The sequence below is a fragment of the Microtus ochrogaster genome, chromosome 10 (assembly GCF_000317375.1).
Source record: "Microtus ochrogaster isolate Prairie Vole_2 chromosome 10, MicOch1.0, whole genome shotgun sequence".
Lineage (NCBI taxonomy): Eukaryota > Metazoa > Chordata > Mammalia > Rodentia > Cricetidae > Microtus > Microtus ochrogaster.
Genome location: NC_022016.1, coordinates 49,520,477 through 49,546,357, shown reverse-complemented (window position 1 = coordinate 49,546,357; position 25,881 = coordinate 49,520,477). Strand labels below are relative to the sequence as shown.

Genomic DNA, 25,881 nt, shown 5'->3' with positions numbered 1-25,881 from the left:
ATCTTTGGCCTTGAACTAAGAGACCTTGTGTTTCAGCCTCCTCCAGTGCTGGAGCTATAGGTTTGTATCACCACACTCAGCTCATTTTTATTTACTTATATATTTTTTTTATTTTTTGAGAATCTTACACTGTATAATCCAAGTTAGCCTGGAATGTGTGATAATCCTCCTGTCTCAGCTTCAAGTGTGCAGGGTTCCAGGCATGAACTCCTATTCCCAGCTTCAGCTGGATTTCTGCAGGCTGAACGGAACAGGAAGTCACCATATATGGCAGTAAGAAGATTGTGCTGAGCATCTGCCTGCTGTCGACCATGGCTCACCTACCCACCATCCAGCTACACTGCAAGCTCCTTGACGAGAAAAGACCTGTGTTTATCGTCTCAACTGCTTCTTGCTTCAGTAGTTACAGGGACTCAACAGCTCCTAGGCAAAGACTATCTATCTCACCACCTCCCAGTCCACACACACAGAAGGGAGAAGTTAATTCTGAAAAACAGCTTCAATTTTTACAACAGATTTATTTTGGAACAGAATATTTGTTTAACCATGTAAAGATGTGTTCCATTTCTGTTGCAGAATAACTGTAACTATGTAAAGATGGTTTGCACTTGTTTAACTATGTAAAGGTGTGTTGTATTTGTTTATCTTGCATTTGTTTAAGTATGTAAAGGTGTGTTGTATTTGTTTATGTTACATTTGTTTAACTATGTAAAGATGTGCTGCTGTTTTACCTTGCCTGCCTAAGGCATCTGATTGGTTTAATAAAGAGCTGAACAGCCAATAGCTAGGCAGTAGTGAGAAAGGATGGGCTGGAGGGCAGAGAGAAAAGGGAAGCCAGCCAGCCATTAGCCAGTCCACTAGGGACCAGCCTGCCAGTGCCCAGCCAGATAGACACAGAGGAAGCAGGAAAGTAAGACAAACAGAATGAAAGAAAGGTAAAAAAAACCCCAAGCAAAACAGATGAAAAGAAACAGGTTAAATTAAGTTATAACAAGACCACGCATTCATAATTAATAATAAGTCTCTGTGCCATGCTATGGGAGCTGGAGGCCTAAGAAAGCCTGCTATACAGATTTCTCCAAAGAGCACAAAAGGAGCTCCTACCTTAAGACCATTCCATCAACACCTATTTGAACAATTCTAGAATTAGCAGTGCCCTTTGATAGCTCGGTTAGTTGGTTTCACAAATGTAAAACCTTGCTTTCTGAGGGTAGGTGTCGTTCTGCATTCCTTTAATCCCAGTGGAAGCAGAGGTAACTGGGTCTCTGAGTTGGAGGTCACCATGATCTACACAGTAAGGTCAAAAACACAAGGGATGTACAGAGTCCATCTTAAACAAACAACAACAACAACAAAAACCCTTTTCCTTCCTTCTAGAAACAACCAGACAGGGCACATGTTTATAGGAAGCCAGATTTGGACACCATCTAGGTTTCTTTTATAAAGCCTAAATAGCCAGGTGGTATACACCTTTAATCCCAGCATTCAGAAAGCAGAGGCAGGCGGATCTCTGTGAGTTCGAGGCCAGCCTGATCTACAGAGCAAGTTCCAGGGCAGGCTTAATACATGTTAGGTCTCCCGCTCTCATAGGAAGACTAAACATTACACAAAACTTCTCGAGGATTCATTTGTACAAGTTTTGGAAAAGGAGTAGGGCATATTTACAATTAAGAGCCCTACCAACTGCGAGGTACAAGTAAGACCTGTTTTACCGACAGCCGGAGATTGAGGAGACCTTTACCAGACTTAATGGACACTTGAAAATGTACTAACCATCCTTAGGGCAACATTTTGGACTTCCGTATTCACTAAAACATACTCTCTTCTGGCCAAGCCATACAACAGGGTACACCCAGCATAAGCTTACATTTTTGCTTTTTGTTTTTTATTTTTTGGATTTTTTTTTTCAAGACAAGGGTTTCTCTGTAGCTTTGGAGACTGTCCTGGAACTCACTTTGTAGACCAGGCTGGCCTCAAATCACCGAGATTGCCTGCCTCTGCCTCCCAAGTGCTGGGATTAAAGGCATGTGCCACCACATCCGGCTACAACCTTTTCTTTCTTTCTTTAATTTATTATGCAACCACCTTCTTTTTTTTCCAATTAGTGTGTGTAGTCAGATTTCAGAGGCCCGCTCTCCCAGCATTCCTAAATGGCACAAACACCTAGTTTGATTCCTCGTTAGCTTTAATGACTGCTCACTTGAATAATCTACCACCTGGTCCCTACCTTCAAAAACAAAGGAACTGGTTTGGTTCGAACACACAGAACACTGGCAAATCCTCACAAGTCCCTCCCCTGGGCTCCATCTAACTGTGCAGTTTTAAATCTTCAGTGTTTGTTCGATTTTTTTATTTTTCTCACACACACACACACACACACAAGTAAACAGCCATGCTTGGAGCTGGTTAAATTCAGTGTTTGTGCTACACCAGGTGATTGACAGTTTTACAGCTCTGTTACAATGAGAATTAAATGTTCTTCCTAAAAATTAGTTCACCCATAAAGGTGGAAATAACTTCATCACATAAACACACCAATAACAAAAACATGGAGACTATTTGGCTTCTAGTTTAGAGCTGCCTTTTAAATTCACAAAAAGGGCCAGGCGGTGGTGGCGCACGCCTTTAATCCCAGCACTCGGGAGGCAGAGGCAGGCGGATCTCCGTGAGTTCAAGACCAGCCTGGTCTACCGAGCTAGCTCCAGGACAGCCAGGACAGGCTCCAAAGACACAGAGAAACCCTGTCTCGAAAAACCAAAAAAAAAAAAAAAAAAAAGGAAACAAAAAAACCACCAGTAGTAGAAAAATAAGACTCTGTGGTGTACTCTGGGGTCCATATCTGGCCCCAGTTCCAATATTGCTATTGTTTAAACAACACTCAAATTTAAATGCTCTTATTTTAAATATAGTCTTATTTATCTACATTAGGCTGTGACTTTCATGAGTTTATAATTAATCTAATACATCATTATGGTTTTAGATTTTAATGAGGGAAATATTAAATAATGCTAATTGCAGCCAGGCGTGGTGGTGCACGCCTTTAATCCCAGAACTCCAGAGACTGAGGGAGGCAGATCTCTGAGTTCGAGGCCAGCCTGGTCTATAGAGCAAGTTCCAGGACAAGCTATACAGAGAAACAATGTCTTGAAAGACAAAAAAAAAAGAAAATTGAAAGACAAAAAAAAAAAAAAAAAAAAAGGGTTCAGACCTGGGGTTACAGAGATGCTCAGTGGTTAAGTGCTAGGAATGAACTCGGGAGGTGGTCCTTGTGCTGTCCTAGCATAGGACCTGAGTTCAGTTCCCAGCAGCACCCACAGTGCAGCTCACCACCATCTGTAGCTCCAGTTCCAGAAACCTAACAGCTTCTTCAGCTCCTTGAACATGAGGAACACACACAAGTAATATATTACAGGCAAAACACCCATACACATAAAATAAGTATTTAAAAAAGAAGCCAGGAGTGAGGACACTTGCCTTTAATTTCAGCACTTAAAGGGAGGTGTCTGCAAGTTCAAGGCCAACCTGGTCTATATTGAGAATTCAAAGTCAGCTAAGGCTACTTTTTGGGATCATGCCTCAAATTAATTAATTTAAAATTTTAAGGGGCTGGGGCATGGTAGCGGTAGTGTGTTTGCCTAGCATACAAAGCCCTGAGTTCCATCCCTTACCACCAAAACTGAAGTGAAACAAAAAGCTAATTGATATTCTTCCCAGTGACACTTGGGACTGACCACTGAGGTCTGGAGAGCCAAGTCTCATCAAAGGCAACAGAAGTAAAAGCTCCTAAGACCTTCACAAATGCAGGCCCTGAACTAAACGTAGATCTCAGTTAAATCACACTCCAGTAGTTTGTAATCACAACCCAGATGTCATTTTCCATCAGAAGCTCACTACCATTCTCTGTACCAGCCTTTGGCTGAGCAAGTCTATCCAAGCTTTTTGTTCTACTTGATCAAAAATCTTAACTCATGTCTTAATCACGCTTCCCATCCTGCCTAACTCACTTCCCAGAGACTCACTCATTCCCTTCCTTCTCAGGAAACACGGGGCTCGGTTCTGGGGAAGCAGGGCAGGGAAAGTCTTGCTCACCCTCACCATTCCTCTACTGGCTTCTAAGCACCGCCCCCCCCCTTGGGCATCCTTCCAGGACAACCTGACTGCCCCTTGCCTGTCACTACGGCATTAGGCATCCCTGTGTTCAGTCCCCTTGGCTTCAATACCTCCTCTCTCTTATTCTGAGTTCCTTTCAAATTTTATATTTAACCAAAATCATCACTTGGCATTTGCCAAAAGTAGTCTGCTTTAGGTCCACAGACACAGCCTTGGTAAAAAGGTAAAAAGGACAGAGTTTCCATTGACCTCACAGTTTGCACTATTTCCAAGTCCTTCTGTTCCTCTCCAGAAGCCCGGGATGAACGGACCAGTTAGAAAAGGGAACACTGTCTTCACAATGAATCTGAGCTCAGCTGTTCCATCTCGGCACCACTTTCTGTAGAAATGTATTTCATCTGTTGTTGGAAAGTGTTGAAGTCTGCCCTTGAAAGGAAACAAACTCCCACTCAGATGGCAGCAGGATCCATCCACACCTTCCTTCCAGAATGGAACTAGGAAGGTGACGGGGAGCCTCCTTCAGCCAATAACCTTTAAGAGGCTGGACCAGGCTAGGGCGTGACCTTTTGGGTACCTAGAGAAAAACCACCAGCTGCCAGCCCATGGCTCTATCTCTGGTTCCCGCATTACACATCTGAGGTTGGACTTCTCATTCCTGTTCCGTGAGTTTGCCCCTTATAATAAAGAAATATAATTAAAATCTTTTGGAGTTAGCTTGGGATTCTTTGACTAGCATCCTCACTCCACTTTCCAGTAACATCTGGTGCCCAATGTGGGGTGTGGGGACCCCCACGGCAGAGGCGTGGTGCATTGGGGCTCAGAAATGCATCACTTCATACAGATACAACCAGCGAGAGGGGGAAACAGTAGTGTCAAGATAAGTTGGGCTTTTACAAACAAAACAAAAATGCAAACTCCTGATTACTCTCCTCCTGCTTGTAACCTCGGTACTCAGGAGGTTGAGGCAAGAAAACCACCACAAATTCAAGGGTAGCCTGGGCTGTGATGTGGGAGCGCCCTCTGTGTGCTGGGATTACCATTAATGAATAAAGAAACTGCCTTGGCCTGTTGATAGGGCAGAACTTAGGTAGGCGGGTAAGATGGAACTGAATGCTGGGAGGAGGAAGGCAGAGTCAGAGAAAGACGCCATGAAGCCACTGCCAGAGGTAGACCGTGCTGAAACTTTGCTGGTAGGCCATGACCTCGTAGTGATGCACAGATTAATGGAGATGGGTTAAATTAAGATGTAAGAGTTAGTCAATAAGAAGCTAGAGCTAATAGGCCAAGCAGTGATTTAATTAATACAGTTTCTGTATGATTATTTCGGATCTAAGTGAGCTGGGCAGCCAGGATGAACAGTCTTCCTACGGACTGGCGCCCATAGTAAGTCCCTGTCTCAAATAAATATAAATAAGCGAAAAGCACAAGATACTAGGTATGCAGGTCAGTAACCATTTCTCTACTCCTTTCATTTGTGGTTCCTGAGTTAATATTTACCTTTCCCTGGACAGAAATCTTGGACCCTAATTATGAATATAGCCAAAAAGAAATATTGGTGGAAAATAATGACAGATACGTGAAAAGATCAGAAGTACTAAATTATGAAGGAAAAATAGTTAAGTAGATAAAAATCACATGCTATTGGCAAGCAGAGGCTAGGCAAAGAAGGACAAAGGATCAAGGCTCATGACTCAGAACATCAGGATCTAAGAAATAAGTTTTCAAGGAGAGTAGGGTACTGCATGCCTGTAATGTCAGCACTCAGGAAGCTGAGGCAGAACTGCTGCAAGTTAGACGTCAGACTGGCTGCATAGGGAGCTCAAGTACAGCTGATATACAAAGGAAAAACCTGTCCAAAACAAGAAAGGCCAAGAAACAAAAATGGGGTCGGGGAGAAAAATAAAGTTGTTTCCAATTTCAAAGGACAGACAAGACATATGCTAACACCAACATATCATCTGGAGAGGGCTCAGTGGTTAAGAACACTCACTGCTCCTGCAGAGGACTGGAGTTCAATCCCAGCATCCCTGTTGACAGCTCACAACCACCTGTAACTCCAGCTGGGGGGGGGGGTGATCTGACACCCTCTTCTGAGGGCCCCTACAAACATGTACATACACCCACACACAGACATTTACATACACCTGAAGATAAGAATGACGTTTAAACTCGTGTTTTTTTAAGTGCCCTGGAAGGGGAAAGAAGCAGTCTCCTTTCCAGCACTGAGTAGCTTAACAGCTAGACACTCTGAACAATATATAGACCAGGCAAACCACTCCGTGGGCAACCTGCACAAGCCTGGCAACCTGAGTTCAAGCTCCAGAACCCACCAGGTAGGAGGAGAATTAGAATTAACTCTTACAAACTGCCCAGTGGCCTCCATACGTGTGCTGCTCCACACACAGACACACGTTTGCCATATTTTTGTTTTCCGAGACAGGGTTTCTCTGTATAACAGTCCTGGCTATCCTGGATCTCACTCTGTAGACCAGGCTGGCCTCGAACTCACTGAAGTACATACACCTGCCTCTGCCTCCTGACATTAGGATCGAAGGTGTGCACCACCATCACCCGGAAAACGCAGTTTTTATTAACACAAAAAGCTTTCCGTCACATAGTGGTGACTCACGCCTAAACACGGAGCGCTGTGCGGCTGAGGCAGCCTGCTGGGAGTTTGAAGCCAGTGTGAGCGCCAGCGCTAACTCAAGCCAGGCTGCAAACTCAGGCCAGGCTGGGAGAATCTATGTCCAAAAAAAGAAGTCATATGCTATAAATTCAGGATAGCTGGCTGAGTAGAATGCAGTTTAGCCTACCACCATAGACAACCAGTGTCTGCCCCTCGTTGCTTTCAAAACAACCGTATTTTTAAGAGAATTTCCCCAACTGCGTTCTCTCACACACAGGTTGAGAAGACATCAGCACCCTTTACCACATTGTACTTTTCCCTTTTTTCCTCCTTCCAAACAACTAACCAGGTCTGTATCAGCACAAAAGTGGCCTATATTTAGTAAGCGTAGAAGAAGAGTAAAAGCCATTTCACAGATGAAAAACATGAAGCTTGGGAGAAAACAAATTGCCCAGGATAGCCCTGTCAGTGAGTAAAGAAGTCTAAGACCAACCTTTGGCTTCAAAGCCCAGAGAGACCTGTGAAGTCAATGGTTCACGCCACAACTGCGCAACACTGGGAAGGGGCACACAAGTGACTCAAGTCTGGGAACGCGCACCCCACCCATCTCCTCTTGGAAGTACTAAATCAGCAGTGAGCGGGACATTGGGCATCCATCACGTCCTTCCTAAGGGTGTGTGTGTGTGTGTGTGTGTTGCTGAAAACTGCACACAGAGCCTTGGCCATGCTAGGCCAAGTGTTCTACCACTGAGCTAAATCTCCAATCCCTTCCTAATTTTTAAACATTTTTCTTGTGGTATTATATTGCCTAAGACCTCCAGAACATAGGCAGGGCAATGATGGTACACACCTTTAATCCCAGCACTCAGGGAGGCAGAGACAGGTGGATTTCTGTGAGTTTGAGGCTAGCCTGGTCTACAGAGTGACCAGAGATACACACAGAAATCCTGAATTAAAAAACTAAAAAAAACAAACAAAAAATAAAAAAACAAAAAAACTCCAGAACCACACTGAGTAGAAGCTAGAAATTATAGTATTCATGCATGGTTCTAATTGTTATGTTTGTTCCTGTTGATTTTCGAACTGGGTCTCCCTGCATAGCCCTGGCTAATGTGGCACTCATTATGTAGACCAGGCTGCCTCTGCCTCCCAAATGCTGGGATTAAAGGACCAGGCTTGCCGGGTGGTGGTGGCGCACACCTTTAATCCCAGCACTAGGGAGGCAGAATCAGCAGATCTCTGTGAGTCTGAGGTCAGCCTGGTCTACAGAACAAGCTCCAGGACAGCCAGGAGTATGACGCTGAGAAACCGTGTCTCAAAAAAAAAAAAAAAAAAAAAAAAAAAAAAAAAGGTGTGGGGGGAGTTGCTGGGGTTGTTTATAATTCTGAGCTGAATTCAGGTTTTACCAATAAGCACTGTTCTTCAGATGAACACATACACTTTGGAGGTTGTTTAGTTTATCAAAACTCCTTCCTGCTGGGTATGATGTTTCATAGCTGTAATCCCAGCAAGCTGAAGCAGCCTAGACTACTTGAGTTCTAAAACAGCCTAGGATACAGATAAGATTCCACCTCAGAAAAACAGGGCAGATGAGAAACGGAAAATTCGTTATGGCCGGATCTCTGGTCTAGCCTTTTCCCTTCTCCATGCTGTTTCCCACTCCCCTCTTCCCTTTCTCAACTTCAGATTCCTTCCTACACGCCTCAAAGTTAAATCATGTCTGTCGCCTCCAGTCACAGAGCCAAAGATTTGGGGAGTCCTATGCCTTTCGCTTTCAAGTCTCTAGACCAGTGGTTCTCAACCTTCCTAAGGCTGCGACACTTTATTACAGTTCCTCATATTGTGGCGACTCCCAGCCATAAAGGTATTTTCGTCGCTACTTCATAACTGTAATTTTGCTACTGTTCTGAAACATAACGTAAATACGTGTTTTCCGACGTTGGACAGCCGGGTCGCGACCCACAGATTGAGAACAACTGCTCTAGACCAACACGGTTTCTAAAACTGGCAACCGAAAGAAAACTAGCAAGACAGACATTGTTACCACCCTGCAGATTTCTGCCTTCCATCTCTGGAACCCATCCTTCAATAATTTCCGCTCTTTCAAATTAAAACTAAGAGGGGCAGACTCGCACTGGATCCCTGCTGAATTTCTAATGTGTTGCCTGGTTCGGCATAAGCCTGGCTATCTAGTGGCTGACCGAATCTCAGGATTTCAAAGGCGGTTCAGGAAAGCCGAGGAAGACAGACGTTTCTAACTTTTTTCTCCAAAAGGGAGGGGCGCGGATACAGTCGAATTAGGCAGTTCCAGGATTTAAAAACTGAAGGGGGCGAGAGAAATGAACCTTTGAAAGCCCGAGGGAGCTAAGAATTCTTTCTGGCAATCAATATTTCTTTCGAATCAAAAGCGCTAGCCGAGGTGACAACACCAACGCGGGTAGCCAAAAGGTTGCATCATGTGGAACCGCGCCGCTCTTGAGAAACAAGAAAACCAGATGGTGGTAAAATACCGGACAGGAAAACCCAAGTCGGGAATCTCCGTCTTCTCCGGAAGCCCTGGGGCATCCACCCTTCTTTTCGTTTTTGCTCTTCTCTCCTCTTCTCTTTTTTCCTGTTGTCTGGGGTTTTGGGGAGGTATCAGTCTCCCATTAGTATCCCTGGCTGGACTCGATCTCGAGGCACTCCTTAAACCTCAGCTGCTGGGTCATAGCTTAATCACCACGTCCGCATTAAAGGGGAAAAAAAGATCTCACTTTCCCCGTGGGAGAGAAGGACAGAGTTGAAGGGTCCCACGTATCCCAGGCTTGCCCTGAGCTCGGTAAGCAGCCAAGGCTGGCTCTGAAAGCCCACTCTTCTTGGCTCCGCCTTCCCTGTTGCTGGGTTTAAGGCGTGCGCCACCCAGCCCCGCTCCCGGTTTTCCCCGGTATTTTATTTAACATTGCATAGAAATTAAAGTTTCAGTTTCACACAGGCGGAGCGCCAGCGCTGGAGTAAGTTGGGTGAGCGATCAGCCGGGTGGCCCGAGGCGGGGTGGGGCCGGACAGGGCGAGGAGGGTGACAGGACCCACGCGGCGCAGCGGAGGCGTCCGGCCCTGCGGAGTCGGCTCTCGATAGCCGCGCCCGCCCGCTCACCCGCGGGTTCCGCCTAGGTCCCGCTGCGCTGCGTGGCGGGAAGGCGCGGGGCCGAGACAATGGGAAGGGGCGCGGGAGGCACGGCTCTGCCTCGGGCCGCGGGGACGCCGCGTGGGGGCGCCTCGGGGCGAAGGAGGAGACACGGGCCACCCCGGGACGGCGAGCGCTCACCTTGACGAAGAGCTCGATGAGGGGCTCTTTGTCCTCCTCCTTCAACCCGTTCAGGGGCATCGACAGCGCCATGGCCGGCTGAGCTGGGCTCCGCGGACTGCGGCTGTTGGCTGTGGCTCCGGGGCTGCTGTGGCTCTCTCGCTCGCTCGCTGGACAGTCCCGACGTCAAGCTGCCCGCCCGCGGCCACAGATCCTCAGCACCGCCTCACGCCTCGCGCGCGACTCGGAGGGGGTTGCGGTCCCAGCTACTTCAAACCGCTGGGCGGGACCCGCTGGGCGTGGTGTGGGCGGGGCAGCGGCCCGGCGCCTCGGACTCTGCGGGGGAAATGGGCGGGACAGGCCGTGAGGGGCGTGGCCTCGGGCGAGGAAGGCGGGGGAGAGCGGTTTGGCTTCCCCGACGGACCACTGGGGAGCCCGGAGTACAGCAGGGCGTGGCCTAGGCCAGGCAGCGCGGATGGGCGGGGCGGGGCCTGAGCCACACCCCCTAAGGGGGCGGGAGGGTAAGGTCCCCGGAGCCGGAGCCTGACACCGCCTCCCTCCGCGGCGCGGCCGCGTCCCCCGCAGCTGCTGCTGGTTGGGTGCCAGGTGACCTCATGCGGCGTCCCGCCTCGCGCCCTCTCCCCCGCTGCCGCCGCAGGACTCATCGTCATCCCCGCCCGTTCCCGGCGCGGCGGCTTCCCCGGCTCCTTCAGTTAGGTGCGGCCGCCTTTTCCTGGAAAACTTTTGCGAAAGTTTCCATGTCCTTAAGAAATACTTTTTTTTCTTCTTCTTCTGACTGCGGACATCCTCTCGGGATGCTTCTCTATTAAATGTTAAGATACTCAAAAACTCGTATAAAGCCGTGCTGTGTCCTCTGCTCCGAGTTAGACGGAAACGATGCGACAGGATTCCGCTCCACTACAGCCCCGGTGCCTGGGGCAGCGCCAGACTCCTAAATCGCTATCCATGCTCTTTGCACCGCCTAGACCGATTCCTTTCCTTAGTTCATCTGGAGAACTTTAGTGTTCTGCGCCTTAGAGCCACCTGAGTGACGCCCTCAGAGCACAGGGGCCAGAGTACTCTAGACCCTGAGGGCAGAGACCTGAGAGACACGTGGTGGGCTGTGGATTGCCTGGGGTAAATGCTACCTCAGGAAAATATGCCTTCTGGCTTTCCTTGATCTAGTCATTCTGTGTACCTCCCAGGTTGGGGTAATGAGTGAGTTGATTAAAAAGGCCAGATTAGGGGTGGGGGCGGATACGGCCTGGTGTGGATCAGAAAGCTTCTACAAATTGGAATGTGTGAAAATACGATGCATCCTGCAACTTTATCCTCATTCAATCCAATGCCAGTTACTAGGTTCTCTGAAAGGCATGCTGTGCCCCAACAGTCAGCTCCAGCAATTCTCTGAAGTGCAACTGTTCACAGTTTGACAGTGAACTTAAATGCCCTAAACCTCCTTGGCCTGATTTAGGGACACGTGCATGGCTAGGCTCAGGCAGGAGGGTGGAGGGCTTGAGGACAGTTCGGATCTATTACAAGACTGACCCCCCCCCCCAAAAAAAAACAGAAAAATAGAATAAGGACAGTAAGTTGATTCAACAAGTAAAAACATTCGCTTTGCAAGACTGATAGCCTGGATCTGATGTTGGGGAACCCACCTAAAGGCAGAAAGAGAAAACCAGCTCAATAAATTTGTCCTCTGACTTCTACATGAGTGAGTGCCATGACACACATACAACCTTTTGTTTTGTTTTTCAAGACAGGCTTTCTCTGGGTAACAGCCCTGGCTGTCCTAGAACTCACTCTGTAAACGTGGCTGGTCTTGAACTTACAGAGATCCTCCTGCCTGTGCCTCTGCCTCCGCCTCCTGAGTGCAGGAATTAACCTCCACCTCCCAACTTCTAGCACAGCAGCCAGAAATAAGTGTTTTTTGTTTGTTCGTTCTTTGAGACAGGGTTTCTTTCTCTGTGTAGTCCCTGCTCTCCTGGAACTCGCTCTGTAGACCAGGTTGTCCTTAAACTCAAAGATCTGCCTGCCTCTGCCTCCCTACTGAATTTTTAATAGAGTCAATTGGTAGACTGTCAGCCTAGTACACTCAAAGCCCTGAGTTCAGTTCCCAGTACTGCATAAGCTGAGTGTGATGCCTGTCATCCCTGCACTCCAGAAGAAGATTAAGAGTTTAGGGTCATCCTCAGTTTATATAATGAGTTTGAAGCCAGCCTGGTCTTCTTTCTTTCTTCCTTTCTTTCTTTCTTTCTTCCTTTTTTTTTTTTTTTTTTTTTTTTTTGGTTTTTCGAAACAGGGTTTCTTTGTAGCTTTTGGAGCCTGTCCTGGAAGTAGCTCTTGTAGACCAGGCTGGCCTCGAACTCACAGAGAACTGTCTGCCTCTGCCTCCCAAGTGCAAGTGCTGGGATTAAAGGCGTGAGTGCGCCGCCACCACCGCCCAGCGAGATTCTGTCTTAAAAAAAAAAAAAAGACTTCCTTTCAGTATCTAGACAAGAGAGAGGGTGGTGCTGGCTACTGCCTTGTGTAGTTAGGGGGAGCTGATACCTCATGGGGGGCTCTGGCATTCTGTCCACCCCCGCAGGTGAGGCCAGCATCATGTTCAACTCAGTGACCAGCTAGTCTGTGAAAAGTAAGAAATGATAGCAGGCTGCCCTATGGGCCAGAACTTGAACCAGAAACAAAGTGATGGTTGGACTCTGAGCTGGGCCTCTTGTTAATTTTTCACAGAACTGTGAACAGATTCAAGTTTTCTTGCAGTCTACCCGTTCCGTCATGATCCCAAATGTTCAAAACACAGGCATACCTGAAATGATCCAGCACAGCCTAAAAGACCCCAGACTGGCCCAAAGTCACACATGAATCCACTGGGTCCCGTTTAGGGTTTATCCAAGTCAGTTTGGGTCTCTGAACTGCTCACTCATGGCCCCATGCGGGCCCATGGCACCCCAGCACAGAGACCCATGCTGGAAACAGCGGCGAGGCTTAACGGCTTCTTTGCTTAAATACAAATCTTAAGTGGGAGGAGGCCTGTGACACTGTCCTCCAAGTCCTAAGGCAGTGTGATCCCCGGACTGGCCCTGTCCACCTGAACACCCTCAGGCCCTGGCTCAGTCCTGGAACCCGAGCCTGGGAACCTGGTCACAATTCTGTCTTGGGGTCCCTGTTTCCACGAGCCTGGGAGCACAGATCGGGAAAGAGGAGGAGTGTTTCTGCCGGGAGGTCCCCATAGTACCTTGCTTCCAGCTTTAAGAGGCAAGACTCTAGTATGCCCAGTGCTCTGGTTTGTTTTTATAACACACAAATTTTGAAGATGGGTGGAGGTGTGTTCTCCGTACACACCCCTCTGACTTCATCCCCCTCCACTCTCCCTGTGTGCCCCACCCCAGCCCCACCTGCCTCCTTTCTAGGCCTTGGACAAGTAAGTGTACTGCTGCCCCAGGGCCTTTGTACTTGCTCTCATCTATCTCTGAACCCATTGTCTGCCAGAATTCCCAGAAGTCCTCCACTCAAATAGTAACTCAGCTCTTTGTTCAAATAGTAACTCCTTAAAAGTATCGCTAGGTACCACCTGTGCATTCTAGGCCCTACCAGCTCCCATCCGGGTTTCTTCCTCTTCAGAACATGTACATGTAAATGTGTGTGTGTGTATAGTGTGTGCGTATGTGTGTAGTGTTTGTGTGTATATGCTGCGTGTGTATATACTGTGTGTATACTGTGTATGTGTATGCATATGTGTGTAGTGTGTGTATACTGCATGTGTATATACTGTGTGTATACTGTGTATGTGTATGCATATGTGTGTAGTGTGTGTATACTGCATGTGTATATACTGTGTGTGTAGCATGTATGTGTGTAAATACTGTGTGTATGCATATGTGTGTATAGTGTGTATACTGTATATGGGTATATAGCTTGTGTGTATGTGTATGTGTATAGTGTGTGCATGTGTGTATAGCATATGTTCCTAGGTGACTTTAACTTGACACATCCTAGACTCCTCTGAGAGGTCAGTCTCAGTTGCAGAGTTGCCTAGATCAGATTGGCCTGTGGGCACATCTGTGAGGGATTCCTCTGATTATTAACTGGTACTAAAGAGTCAGGCCACTGTGGGCGGAGTCATCTCTCTGCAGGTGGTCCTGGGCTGTGTAAGAAAACTCAGCCGGCTAAGTGTGCTCACTTGAGCGAGTCTAAGGGAGTGTCAGACAGCAAGCGGAGTCCTTCAGACTTCTGCTTCAAGTCCCTGCCCTGACTTCCCTCAGGGAAGGACTGTGACCTGAAAACTTAGGCTAAATAAATCCTTTCCTCCCCTAAGTGACTTTTGGTCTCGTCATCTGTCACAGAAACAGAAAGGACACAACTACAGCTCATAGGTTGCCTCCCCAGCAGCGCACACACTTCTGTGGAAGAGGTTTGTTGGGTTTTGGTGACGACTACATTCCTGAGTGTCCCTGGCTCATTGATAAGAGTGTACACAGAATGACAGAGCCCTGTGGTTGGGTGACTTCCCTGGGGAGACTTAAACATCTATTCACTTCGAATAGAGAGGGAGGAGACAGAGCAAAGAAAGAGTCTGTCAAGTCCACCTTGGTGAGTTACTGAGTTTCCCTGGATACCGACAGAAGCAAGATTGACTCATGAGCAGCTGCTGTCACGACGTCCAACCCAAGTCTGCAGCCCACAGGAGCCTCGGCATTTCTAAGACCACAAAGCCAGGGCAGGAGGGAGTGGTGATCGGAATCCCAGGGGAGGGTCCCCTGATCTCCCTTCTCCAAGGGGGAATGTCAATAGCCCCAATACCTTAGGCTTAGGTGTCTGGTGTAGAGGCTTGTTTCTTCTGTTGCTATGACGACAGGCCAAGGTCTTCTGCGGGTCACCACAGCTGCTCGGTTCCATGATGACCATGGTCACACCAAGCCTGCAGGAGACAGCTCCACAATACCCACCAGACTACAGTACCTTCAAGTACCTGGGCATATGGCCTACCCACCCGGAGGCTTTGGATCCTCATGCCTGAATCCTAGTGCTTAGAGACTAAGGCAGGAAATCAGCTGCAAGCCTGAGCCAGTCCAGGCCATCTAGTGAGACCCTGTGTTTAAAAAACAAGGGGAGGGGCCAGTGAGATGGCTCAGCCATAAAGGCACTTGTCTCTTTTTTTTTTTTTTGGTTTTTCGAGACAGGGTTTCTCTGTGGCTTTGGAGCCTGTCCTGGAACTAGCTCTGTAGACCAGGCTGGTCTCAAACTCATAGAGATCCACCTGCCTCTGCCCCCCGAGTGCTGGGATTAAAGGCGTGCGCCACCATCGCCCGGCGGCACTTGTCTCTTAAAACTGGCAACCTGAGCTTGAATCCCAGAACCCACATAAAAGTGGAAAGAAGCGGGGGGGGGGGGTGATGGATAGATGGCTTAGGGGTTAAGATCAGCTACTGCTACATGAGACGTGTTTCTCTAAGTAAATAAATAAATAAATGCCGTACCAAACCGAGTGGACAACAGAGGCACACACCTTTAATTCTAGCACTTGTAAGTCAGAGGCAGGTAACCCTGTCTCAAAAAAAAAAAAAAAAAAAAAAAAGAAAAAAAACATATCAAAAATACAAAACAAAGAAAAAGTTCTAGGTTAGCTTCTCTAGCTAGCCAGAGCCACATAGCAAAGTGCTGGTCTAAACAAGAACACAAAAAACAAAAACAAGCAAACAACAACAACAACAAAAAAAACCCACCATTTGATCCCAACAGTCGAAAAACAGTCAAAAGGCAGAGGCAAGCAGATCTCTGCAACTAAAGGCCAGCCTGGTCTACAGAATAAGTTCCTGGACAGCCAAAGACGCACAAAGAAACCGTGTCTCCAAGGAGAAAAAAAGAAGAAGAAGAAAAAGGTTGGGGAGTTGGCTCAACAGTTAAGGGCGTTTGTTACTCTTCAAGAGAACCTGGTTCAGTTCTCAACACCCACATGGAGGCTCACAACTCACAACTGTATAACTCCAGTTCCATGGACTCCTGTGCCCTCTCTCACCTCTGTAAGCACCAGATGTGTGTGTGTGTGTGTGTGTGTGTGTGTGTAGTACAAAACACTAACATACATAAAAGAAATTAATAAAAAAGATTTTTTAAAAAATGTAATGAATTCGAGACCAGCCTGGTCTACAGAGCTAGTTCCAGGACAGGCTCCAAAGCCACAGAGAAACCCTGTCTAGAAAAACAAAAAAAAAAAAATGTAATGAAGAAAGGTAGGGATGCACCTCAGCTGGTAGAGGGCTTGCCTTGCAGGCGCCAAGGCCACAGTGCCATCCCTGGCACCACATAAAATCAAGCATGCTAGCATGCACTGGTAATCCCAACAGTGGGGGTAGAAACAGAAAGATTGCAAGTCCCAGGTCATCCTCTGTACAGGTGGGATTCCAGGCTAGCCTGGACTACCTGGGACGCTCCCTGTACGGGAAATGAAGAAGAGAAGGAGGGAGTGGGGAAAGAGGAAGGAAGGAAGGGCGGGAGGAATGTGGGAAGAGGGAAGAAGCTATAGATCTAAGTGGAGAGCTAGATGCCATAGAACCGGAGCTAGGCACTGGTACCATGCCCAGTTTGGCTTAAAACAACAGTCTTTTTTTTTTCATTTGTTTGTTTTTCGAGACAGGGTTTCTCAGTGTAACTGTCCCCAGCTGTCCTGGAACTCACTCTGTAGACCAGACTGGTCCAGAACTCACAGAGATCCACCTGCCTCTGTCTCCCAAGGGCTGGGATTAAAAGCATGCGCTACCACACCCATCTTAAAATAAAATAAATCTTTAAAAGAAAAAAAAAACAAAGCAAACAAACAAACAGTTGCTAATGGCTTCAGAGTGAGTAGTTGAGTCCGGTCAGGGGCCCTTGTCTTTCCAGTTCTTCCGGAGGCACTGTGGCCTCAGGCAGGCTCTTCCTCCTCTCGTCATTTGGCTCTCTTCCCTATCACCAGGTAGAGGGAAGCAGGGAACGACCTGACCCCTGGGCCTGCTTTAAGCTCCTTGTCATTGCTAACAGCCATCCTGTTCTGTTCTCCCCTGAGGCCACCCAAATCCTGTACCCTGTTCCCCTGGGAGCAGAAACCCTACTCCCCACCCGCCCCTTTCAGCTCTGCGGCCCAGAGACTGGCTGTCTTGGGAAAGTCACAGGTTTCATTTTGCCACTTGGAAGCTGTTCCAGCCAGGAAGGGAACCCAAGTTGACTTGAAGCCAGACCCTTAATTGGATTGGGTTCCTAGGGAGGCTATTAGCTCTGTCTGCAGCTCTGGAGAGAGGAAGCACTTCCTCCCCCACCCCTTTGCAGCCCTAGACTGCAGCTGAATCCTGGATGCCCTTCCACCCAAATAAGGTCAGTGTTCTGTGTTCAAGGATCACGGCTCTCTCTTCCATCAGGAGGGCCTCCTGCGTGCACACTGGCAGATACAGTAAGTCTATGTGGTCTAATTGTGGCTCTTTATTCACTCAAGCCGCTGATTTTTGGTTTGATTTTGTTTTATTTGTTTGTTTTTGGCTTTTCGAGACAGGGTTTCTCTATGTTACTGCTCTGACTGTCCTGGAACTCACTTTGTAGACCAGGCTGGCCTCGAACTCACCAAGATCCACTTGCCTCTGCCTCCCTTGCACTAGGATTAAAAGGCACATGCCATCACCGCGCCTGGCTAGTCACTGATTTTTATTGAGGAGCTACTACATGTCAAGCCCCGGAGAGCATCGTGGCTCTTGAAAAGACTTAAATAGACAAATCCCCAAATCAAAATGTCCAAGCCAGGAAACAGCAGTGAGGGCTAAGAGGGAAATCCCCAGACATGCGGCTCAGCAAGCAAAGGTGCTTTTGGATGGCCTGAGTTTCAGTTCCTGATACCCACGTGGTGGAAGGAGAGAATCACAGGTATCCTGGTGTTCATGCATGTGAGAACATTAAATCAGTGGGCTGTGAAGAAGAAAGAAGAGGGTTTAAAAGCACTCTTGTAGCTGAGATGGTCAGTGCACACCCTTAATCCCAGCTTTGAGGGGGTGCGGAGGCAGGTGGATCTCTGTGAGTTCAAGGTCAGCCTGGCCTTATAGAATAAGAAATAAAGAAATCTGTATTTTCAAGAAATGTTATATGTGGGCTAGAGAGATGGCTCAGAGGTTAAAAACGCTGACTGCTCTTCCAGAGGTCCTAAGTTCAATTCCCACAACCATCTACAATGAGATCTGGTGACCTCTTCTGGCCTGCAAGCATACATGGAGGCAGAACACTGTGTACATAATAAGTAAAATCTTAAAAAAAAAAGAGAATGTGTATGGGTGTTTTGTCTGTACATATGTCTGTGCACCATGTGCAAGCAGTACCCACAGAGGCCTGAAGAGGGCATCAGATCCCTGGGACAGCGGTTTTATATGGTTGTGAGTTTCCACGTGATGCTAGGAATCAAAGCCAGGTCCTCTGGAAGAGTAGCCAGTGATCTTAACCACTGAGCCATTGTTCCAGCCCCCAGACAGCTACTTTTGAAGATCAATACTGTTCATTCATTGTGTAGGTCACAGGATTGAACTCAACATCAGGTTCACCAGTAAGCACTTTACCTGCACCATCTCGCTGGCTAGAGAAATAATTAGTCTAGAAGACTCTGCCTGGAGGAATGGATTAATCCATCCAGGATTAATAGATTAACGAGTCACCTTGATGGTAACTCTGTCATAAAAGCCAGTTTGATCTGGGTGTGGTGGTGCAAGCCTGTAATCTTAACACTTAAGAAACTGGAAACCCAGGATTATAAGGAGTTCAAGGCTAGCCTTGGCTATATGATGAGTTCAAGGCCAACCTAAGCTACATAGCAATATCCTATCTCAAAACAAAAGTTGTCTTTTGATGTCCATATAGGTGCTATGGACAGGGCGTGAACACACACGTACACACACACACACATACACCCCACTATAATGAAAGTATTTAAAATTTTTTTTTTTTTTGGTTTTTTCGAGACAGGGTTTCTCTGTGGCTTTGGAGCCTGTCCTGGCACTAGCTCTGTAAGACCAGGCTGGTCTCGAACTCACTCACAGAGATCCGCCTGCCTCTGCCTCCCAAGTGCTGGGATTAAAGGCGTGCGCCACCATCGCCCGGCAAGTCTTTAAAATTCTATTGAAGGTTTGTGAAAATGGGTGGGCAGTGACAGGATTGACTATCTGGACGAGGACATGCTAGCCACCTATGCTCATCGGTTGGTCCCCATCTCTACCTTAAGCCCACACTGGCTCAGCTTCCTACTCAAGGCTCCATCTTCATCTTCATCATCACCATCACCGTTATTATTAGAGCCCTCGCTGCTGTCACTAGAGGGTTACGGAGCAGTATGTGCCTTTTGTGTGCATCGCAGTGTGCCATCTGCTGCGAACCCTGTGTGTCCTCTAGGCACCACAAGGCCCTCGCCATGAGTCCTTGAGTTCTTTTTTTTTTTTTTTTTTGGTTTTTCGAGACAGAGTTTCTCTGCAGCTTTGGAGCCTGTCCTGGAACTAGCTCTGTAGACCAGGCTGGTCTCGAACTCACAGAGATCCGCCTGCCTCTGCCTCCCGAGTGCTGGGATTAAAGGCGTGCGCCACCATCGCCCGGCTTCGCCTTGAGTTCTCAGCAGCTGGGACAACTCTTGCAAAGACTGGCCCAGTCAAACTCTCCAGGTGGGAGTGGTTCGGAAGCCCGGTCCCTCCCTGAAGATCTGTAGACAGTTAGCTGTTCCTAGGGGAGCCATGGGCCACACACACATACACAGAGAAAGACAGACAGACAGACAGACAGACAGACAGACAGAGCTAACCATTGCTAGGGGAGAGGCTCCTGAAGCCCAGACCCCAGGATTTAGAGATGGTGACCATGGCTGATGGTAGGAGCTCTGGGAGAGTTATCCATCCCTGAGAACCTATGTGGACAGAAGCAGAAGCAGTTAAAGGTTACGGGGGCGAGAGGTTCCCAAGACCCTGTCCCTCCTGAGGTTCTGTGGACAGCTGGCTGTGTCTGGGGAGAGTAAGAGGCCTTTTCTTTAGTGTGTAGAAGTCACCAGCCACCACGCATCTACCTGTAAGGAACCCTAGCTGAATTCACTGCCACACTAAACCAGACTCGGGTGTGAATTGTTTCTTTGGTCTGTGGTTGGTGAGAGTAGGCGTGTGTTCATCGGTCTAGGAGGAATTCACACAAGACTGTCTGGTTCCATTTCTCTATCCAGGCTGAGTGTCACATGTCGGGGTCCAGTTCCAGCAAGTATACCGCTTCGCAGGGTAGGAGCACAGGGACTCATGGACAAGCGGTATCTTTGTCGAAGCTGGTCCTCGACAGCCATTTTGCTCCCATCACAGGGAGAGGTGGAGACTTAATGGAAATGCATTACGTAACAGCTGGTAAGGGGGGTGGTATTCAAACTCAAGTCTGCTCTGACTTCAGGTGGCACATTTCACAGCCCACTGCGCCCGTGCATGTGCGCGCGTGCGCGCACACACACACACACACACACACACACGCACCACCACCATCAGCTACCATGTGCGCAGCAACGGGGTGGCCAGGAGTCTCCCAGATGGCTGCCTTGCCAGTTATCCTTTCAACTCAGAGTCTAAACCTGACCTTCAACATAGAGAAATGGTCCTCACCGCAGAGCTGGTGGCCCTGGCTCTGATGAAAGTGACCATTTCCCATTCTGAAAGGTGCGGGGCCAGCCAGCCAGCGTTGCCCTGGGAGAGTCCCCCGGGCAGTCAACTTCTCAGCTGCTTCTAAGCAACACCAGAGCCGAGTAGGCCAGCCCTTCCTCCTCAGAAAGTTTGGTTTGACTGAGAACAGTCTTCTTCCCCTTGGTGGCTCAAGGCTCTTTGGTGGTTCACGGTTCATTTACCGGCTTATTTATTTGGTCCTTTGAAACTTGAACAATCGGCTCCTCACATCTCAGCTTTGCAAGCAGAAGGGGCATGGAGCCATTTGAAACTCTGCGGCAAATGTATCCTTTTCCAGATGACAAGGGCCCTTCACTTCCTAAGAAATAAAGGCGCTTTCCAGTGCTGAGGTGCGCGCTGGGATACCAGCAGCCGGCAGAGCCCCTGCAATGCGCGAACCAGAAGCGGCTGTGCGGGTCTGATGTCCCAGCTGCGCCCCATTCCCCCCGACAGCCCCAGCCTCCCTTTCTCCCTGGCAGTTTGTGTGATACTTGGGAAGCTGGGTTGAGATGTTTGGTTTGCTTCCTGTGTGAGGCGTCGGCACTCCTGGAGCCTAGCTTCCTATTGAAAGTCCGTATTTGGAGCCCGCCTGCCTGTCTTCCTGCAGAACACCGTGTACTGCTGCCTCTGCCCGGCCTGGTCCCACAATGCGCCAGGAACAGCCTGTGGCAGAAGGATGAGCCCCTTGTCTCAGCTGATCTCTCCCAGACACCGTCAGGTCCTGACAAGCGAACCCCCTGCCCTTATCTGCTGTTGCCGTCTGTTTCTGGCCTCTGTGTTTGGGGGCGTGGTCCTGGAAGGATTCCTTTCTTAGGGTGAGCCAACCCATGCCCTCCGGCTGCTGGGACCATTTCTGGGACCAAGGAGAGCGTGTCCCAGCACCACAGCCCTGAGTGTTGCTAATCGGGATGGCTTCTCACAGCTTTTCCTGCTGATCAGAAGTGACCCCGCAAGATCCAGTAGGAAGGGGTTATTTATGTGACCTGGAAGTGTCCCTGCAGACTACTACTGAGGGAAAATTCTACCTTACGGAGTGGGAAAGCCTAAGCAGGTGACCAGATCTAACATCAGCCTCTCCAGGCCACAGACACCGGGCACTTCTGGAAATGACTGAGCCACACAGGGTCACACTCTTGCAACATTCCAGCCCGGAGGGAGGTCAGAGCCCAGTGTGAGCCTGAGAAGAAAGACGCACCCCGCTGCAGGAATGGTCTGTAAAATAACTCATCTGTGTCTTCTAAAGTTCCAGAGTTGCTGATGTAAGCTAAAGGAAATTTGCCTGGCGTGGTGGTGTAACGTCCGTGAGCCCAGTTCTCAGAAAGGTCATGAGTTCAAGGCCAGCCTGGGCTGCCCAGTCAATCTGTCTCAAACACAAACCAACAAACGACAAGCCCAACTAACAAAACAAGTGGGGAGAGAGAAGTAAAAACAGCAAAAGCAGAGTAAAGATCCGGGTGTAGTGGCTCATATCTATAATCCCAGCACTTGGGAGGCTGATGCAGGGGGATTGCTGGGTGCTCGAGGCTGCCTCAGACTGCACAGTGAGTGGCTACTGAGATCTGGTAGCAGGGGTGATGGGGAAAAGGCCCGTGTGGTGACATACAGTGGGGCAGAGCCCGGGCATTGGTAAATTCAATGCCTGGGCTTCCAAGTGAGATGTGTGTGGATGGTGGCAGGATGGCGACAGGCCAGTGACGTGTAGGATGTAAAGGAATTGATGGAAAAGACAGGAGGTTGGAGGAGAAAGTTCTCTACCTCCAACCCCTTTCTGGAAGGAGGGGTAGAAGTCTTTTAGCAACTGGGCGTTGGCTGTTTGGTCTTATCTCACAGGCCGCTTGTCTGGGTCTATGGCAGAGGGGATAGGCAGGCTGTGTTGTTAAGCAGTAAAACTTAAAGCTGGACTTACTTGTCCTTCTGGGCCATTTAGGGCCAAGTCCTGTGGGTCACTGGGAGTTAGGCTCTGCCTGTTTATGTAAGATGTGCCAAGTCACCATGGGGGCAGGATCTGAATGTTAAAATTCGGGGATTTTTGTCTTATTTTAATTGTGAACATTTTGTCTCTAAATCCTAGCTCTAAAAATAAAAGTACTGGCTTAATGGTAAATTTCCCAAATCTAATATCTGACTCCCGAAAGTTGCCCTCTGACGTGTGTGTGTGTGTGTGTGTGTGTGTGTGAGAGAGAGAGAGAGAGAGTGTGAGTGTGTGTATGAGTGAGTGTGTGTGTGATATCAATGAGATATTGATATTACAGTCTGGGGATGTAGTTCACTTGGTAGTGTGTTTGCCTAGCATGCGTGAAGTCCTGGATTCCATCCCCAGTACTGCATAAACCATGCACTGTGGCATAATTATACTCTCAGTGGTTGGGAGACGGAAGCGGAAGATTCGGGTAGGGTACGTGGCAAGTTCAAGGCCTACTGTGGAGGCAGCCGGAGGATCAGGAAATTCAAGGTCTCTCATGCTCAGCCTGGGACTTGTGACATCTGTCTCAAAACAAGCAAAACAACAAGATGGGGGAAGAAACACAGAGAGGAGCAGAGGAAGGGGCAGGGTATAATGGAACCCTGGCTTCTGGCCCTGACACAGCTGTTGCACGCGGGAACTCACAAGCAGCTGTGAATCCTTGAACCACCTTGGGAACGTCTTGGAAGAATGAGAGACTCATAAGGCCCCGCCCCTCCCTGAGGATCTCTAGGCAATTCGTGGTTGCTGGGGGAGAGAGACACTGTCTTCAGTTGTGCAGACCCTGGAAAAGAGCACATGCTCCTAAAAATGACCTCTCAGCCGTGCACCTGCTCAGAACCCTAATGAAGTTCAGAAGGAAGGAAGGAAGGAAGGAAGGAAGGAAGGAAGGAAGGAAGGAAGGAAGAAGGAAGGAAGGAAGAAAAAGGGCCGGAGAGAGGCTCAGGCTACTCTCTGGCTACTCGCCAGAGCTCCCAGGTTCAGCTCCCAGTTCCCACAGTGTGGCTCACAACTGTAACGCCAGTCCCAAGGAGTCCGACACCCTTCTCTGGCTTCTGTCATGTGAATGTTGCACACACACGTGTGGTACATAGACACACAGGCAAGCAAAACACCTATATACATAAAAATATTCTTTTATGCCGGGCGATGGTGGCGCATGCCTTTAATCCCAGCACTTGGGAGGCAGAGGTAGGTGGATCTTTGTGAGTTCAAGGCCAGCCTGGTCTACAAGAGCTAGTTCCTGGACAGGCTCCAAAGCTACTGAGAAACCTTGTCTTGAAAAACCAAAACAAAACAAAATTTTTTTTTAATTAAGAAAAACCAACAAAGCTGGGCGATGGTGGCACAGCCTTTAATCCCAGCACTCGGGAGGCAGAGGCAGGTGGATCTCTGTGAGTTCGAGACCAACCTGGTCTACAGAGCTAGTGCCAGGACAAGCTCCAAAGCCACAGAGAAACCCTGTCTCGAAAAACCAAAAAAAAAAAAAAAAAAAAAAGAAAAACCAACAAAACAAAACAAACCAGTGAGCGTTGGTGACGCAGCACTCAGGGAAGCAGAGGCAGGGGGATTTCTGTGAGTTTGAGGCCAGTTTTTTGTTCTGCTTTTCCAGATAGGGTTTTTCTGTGTGTCCCTGACTGTCCTGGAACTTACTCTGTAGATCAGGCTGGCCTCGAACTTAGAGATCTGCCTGCCTCTGCCTCTTTTATTTTATTCTTTATGTGTATGAATGGTTTGTTGTTGTTTTCCTATGACAGGGTTTCTCTATGTAACTCTATCTGTAGACCAGGCTGGCTTTAAACTCATAGAGATTCTCCTGCCTCTGCCTCCTGAGTGCTGGGATTAAAGGCTTATGTCACCACTACCCAGCATATGTGTGTTTTGTATATGTGTAAGTCTGTGTATCACCTGTGTGCATGGTACCCTCAAAGTTCAGAAGAGGGCTGGAGAGAGTCAGATCCCCTAGAACTAGAGTTACAGATGGTTGGGAGCCAACATGTGGATGTTGGGAATGGAACCCAGGTCCTTTGACAGAACAGCCAGTGCTCTTAACCACGGAGCCATTTGTCCAGTCCCTTAAAATATTTAAAGACATAATTCTTGCCTTTAACTACATGTAGTGTGTGTGTGTGTGTGTGTGTGTGTACATCCTCTCCGTCTAGCATGTGAGTCCTAGACCTAACTCAGGTCGTCAGGCTTGGCAGCAAGCCCCTTTATCCACCGAGCCATTTTACCAGCCCTGCAGTAGATAGCTAAAATACAAATATATGATTGTTGCTTTGAGACAGAATCTCCCGGTTTCCAGGTTGGCCTTGAACTTGCTAAGTAGCCTAGGCTAGCCTCAAGTGCGTGGCATTCTTCCTGCCTCATCCTCCCACATGCTAAAGTACAGGTGTGAGCCATCACATCCAGCTAGATACTTATTCATGTAGCTATAATCATACCTTTAGTATATGGAGAAAATGTGACCAAAAAAGTGGGGGGTGACTTCAGCAAAGGGTATTTTAGAGTTCATTGTATGAATCTTGCAACTTTTGTATTGGTTTGAAATCACTTCAATGATCAGAAACATTTTGGGGTTCAGGGGGAGAGAAGAACTGGCCCTCCAGTTGAGGTCCAATAGCTTTCCCTCCTGACTGCATGTCTTTTCCATCTTAAAAAAAACAGGGTCTTGTCAAGGTATGGTGGTACACGCCTTTAGCCCCAGCACTCGGGAGAAAGAGGCAGGCAGATCCCTGTGAGTTCGAGGCCAGCCTGGTCTACAGAATGAGTTCCAGGTTGGACAGGGCCACATAGTAAGATGTTGTCTCAAAACAAAACTGATGCATAATTAATAAAAACAAAGTGAAAAAAATTGGAGTTCAGCATGCAGATCTGAAAAGCAAAGCAGCCAGCCATTGGCTGTTACCTTGACCTTAGTCCAAAAATGGTGATCCTGCCTCCAGGAATCTAAAATTGAGACTATGTTTGAGAACTGTCTCCTCCCGTCTTATAGGCATGCACTGCCCGGTTTCTATGGCAACTAGTGTGGTTACTGGGATTAAAGGTGTGTGTTACCATTACCTGGTCTATAGGGCTGACCAGTGAGGCTGTTTTATTCTCAGATCTTCAAGCAAGCTTTTTATTTATTGAAATACAATTGAGCCAGGCGATGGTGGCGCATGCCTTTAATCCCAGCACTCGGGAGGCAGAGGCAGGCGGATCTCTGTGAGTTC

General features: G+C 48.2%; 1 protein-coding gene across 1 annotated transcript in view; it reads right to left on the bottom strand.

Moving 5' to 3' along the window:
* Clic4 (chloride intracellular channel 4) overlaps nucleotides 1-10,277 on the bottom strand; it is a 59,747-nt gene extending 49,470 nt beyond the window's left edge. The window contains exon 1 of the mRNA XM_005353057.3: nucleotides 10,040-10,277. Within this exon, the coding sequence (XP_005353114.1) occupies nucleotides 10,040-10,111 (72 nt within the window). The 5' untranslated portion in view covers nucleotides 10,112-10,277. The remainder of the gene's footprint in view (nucleotides 1-10,039) is intronic.
* Nucleotides 10,278-25,881: the final 15,604 nt, after the last annotated feature.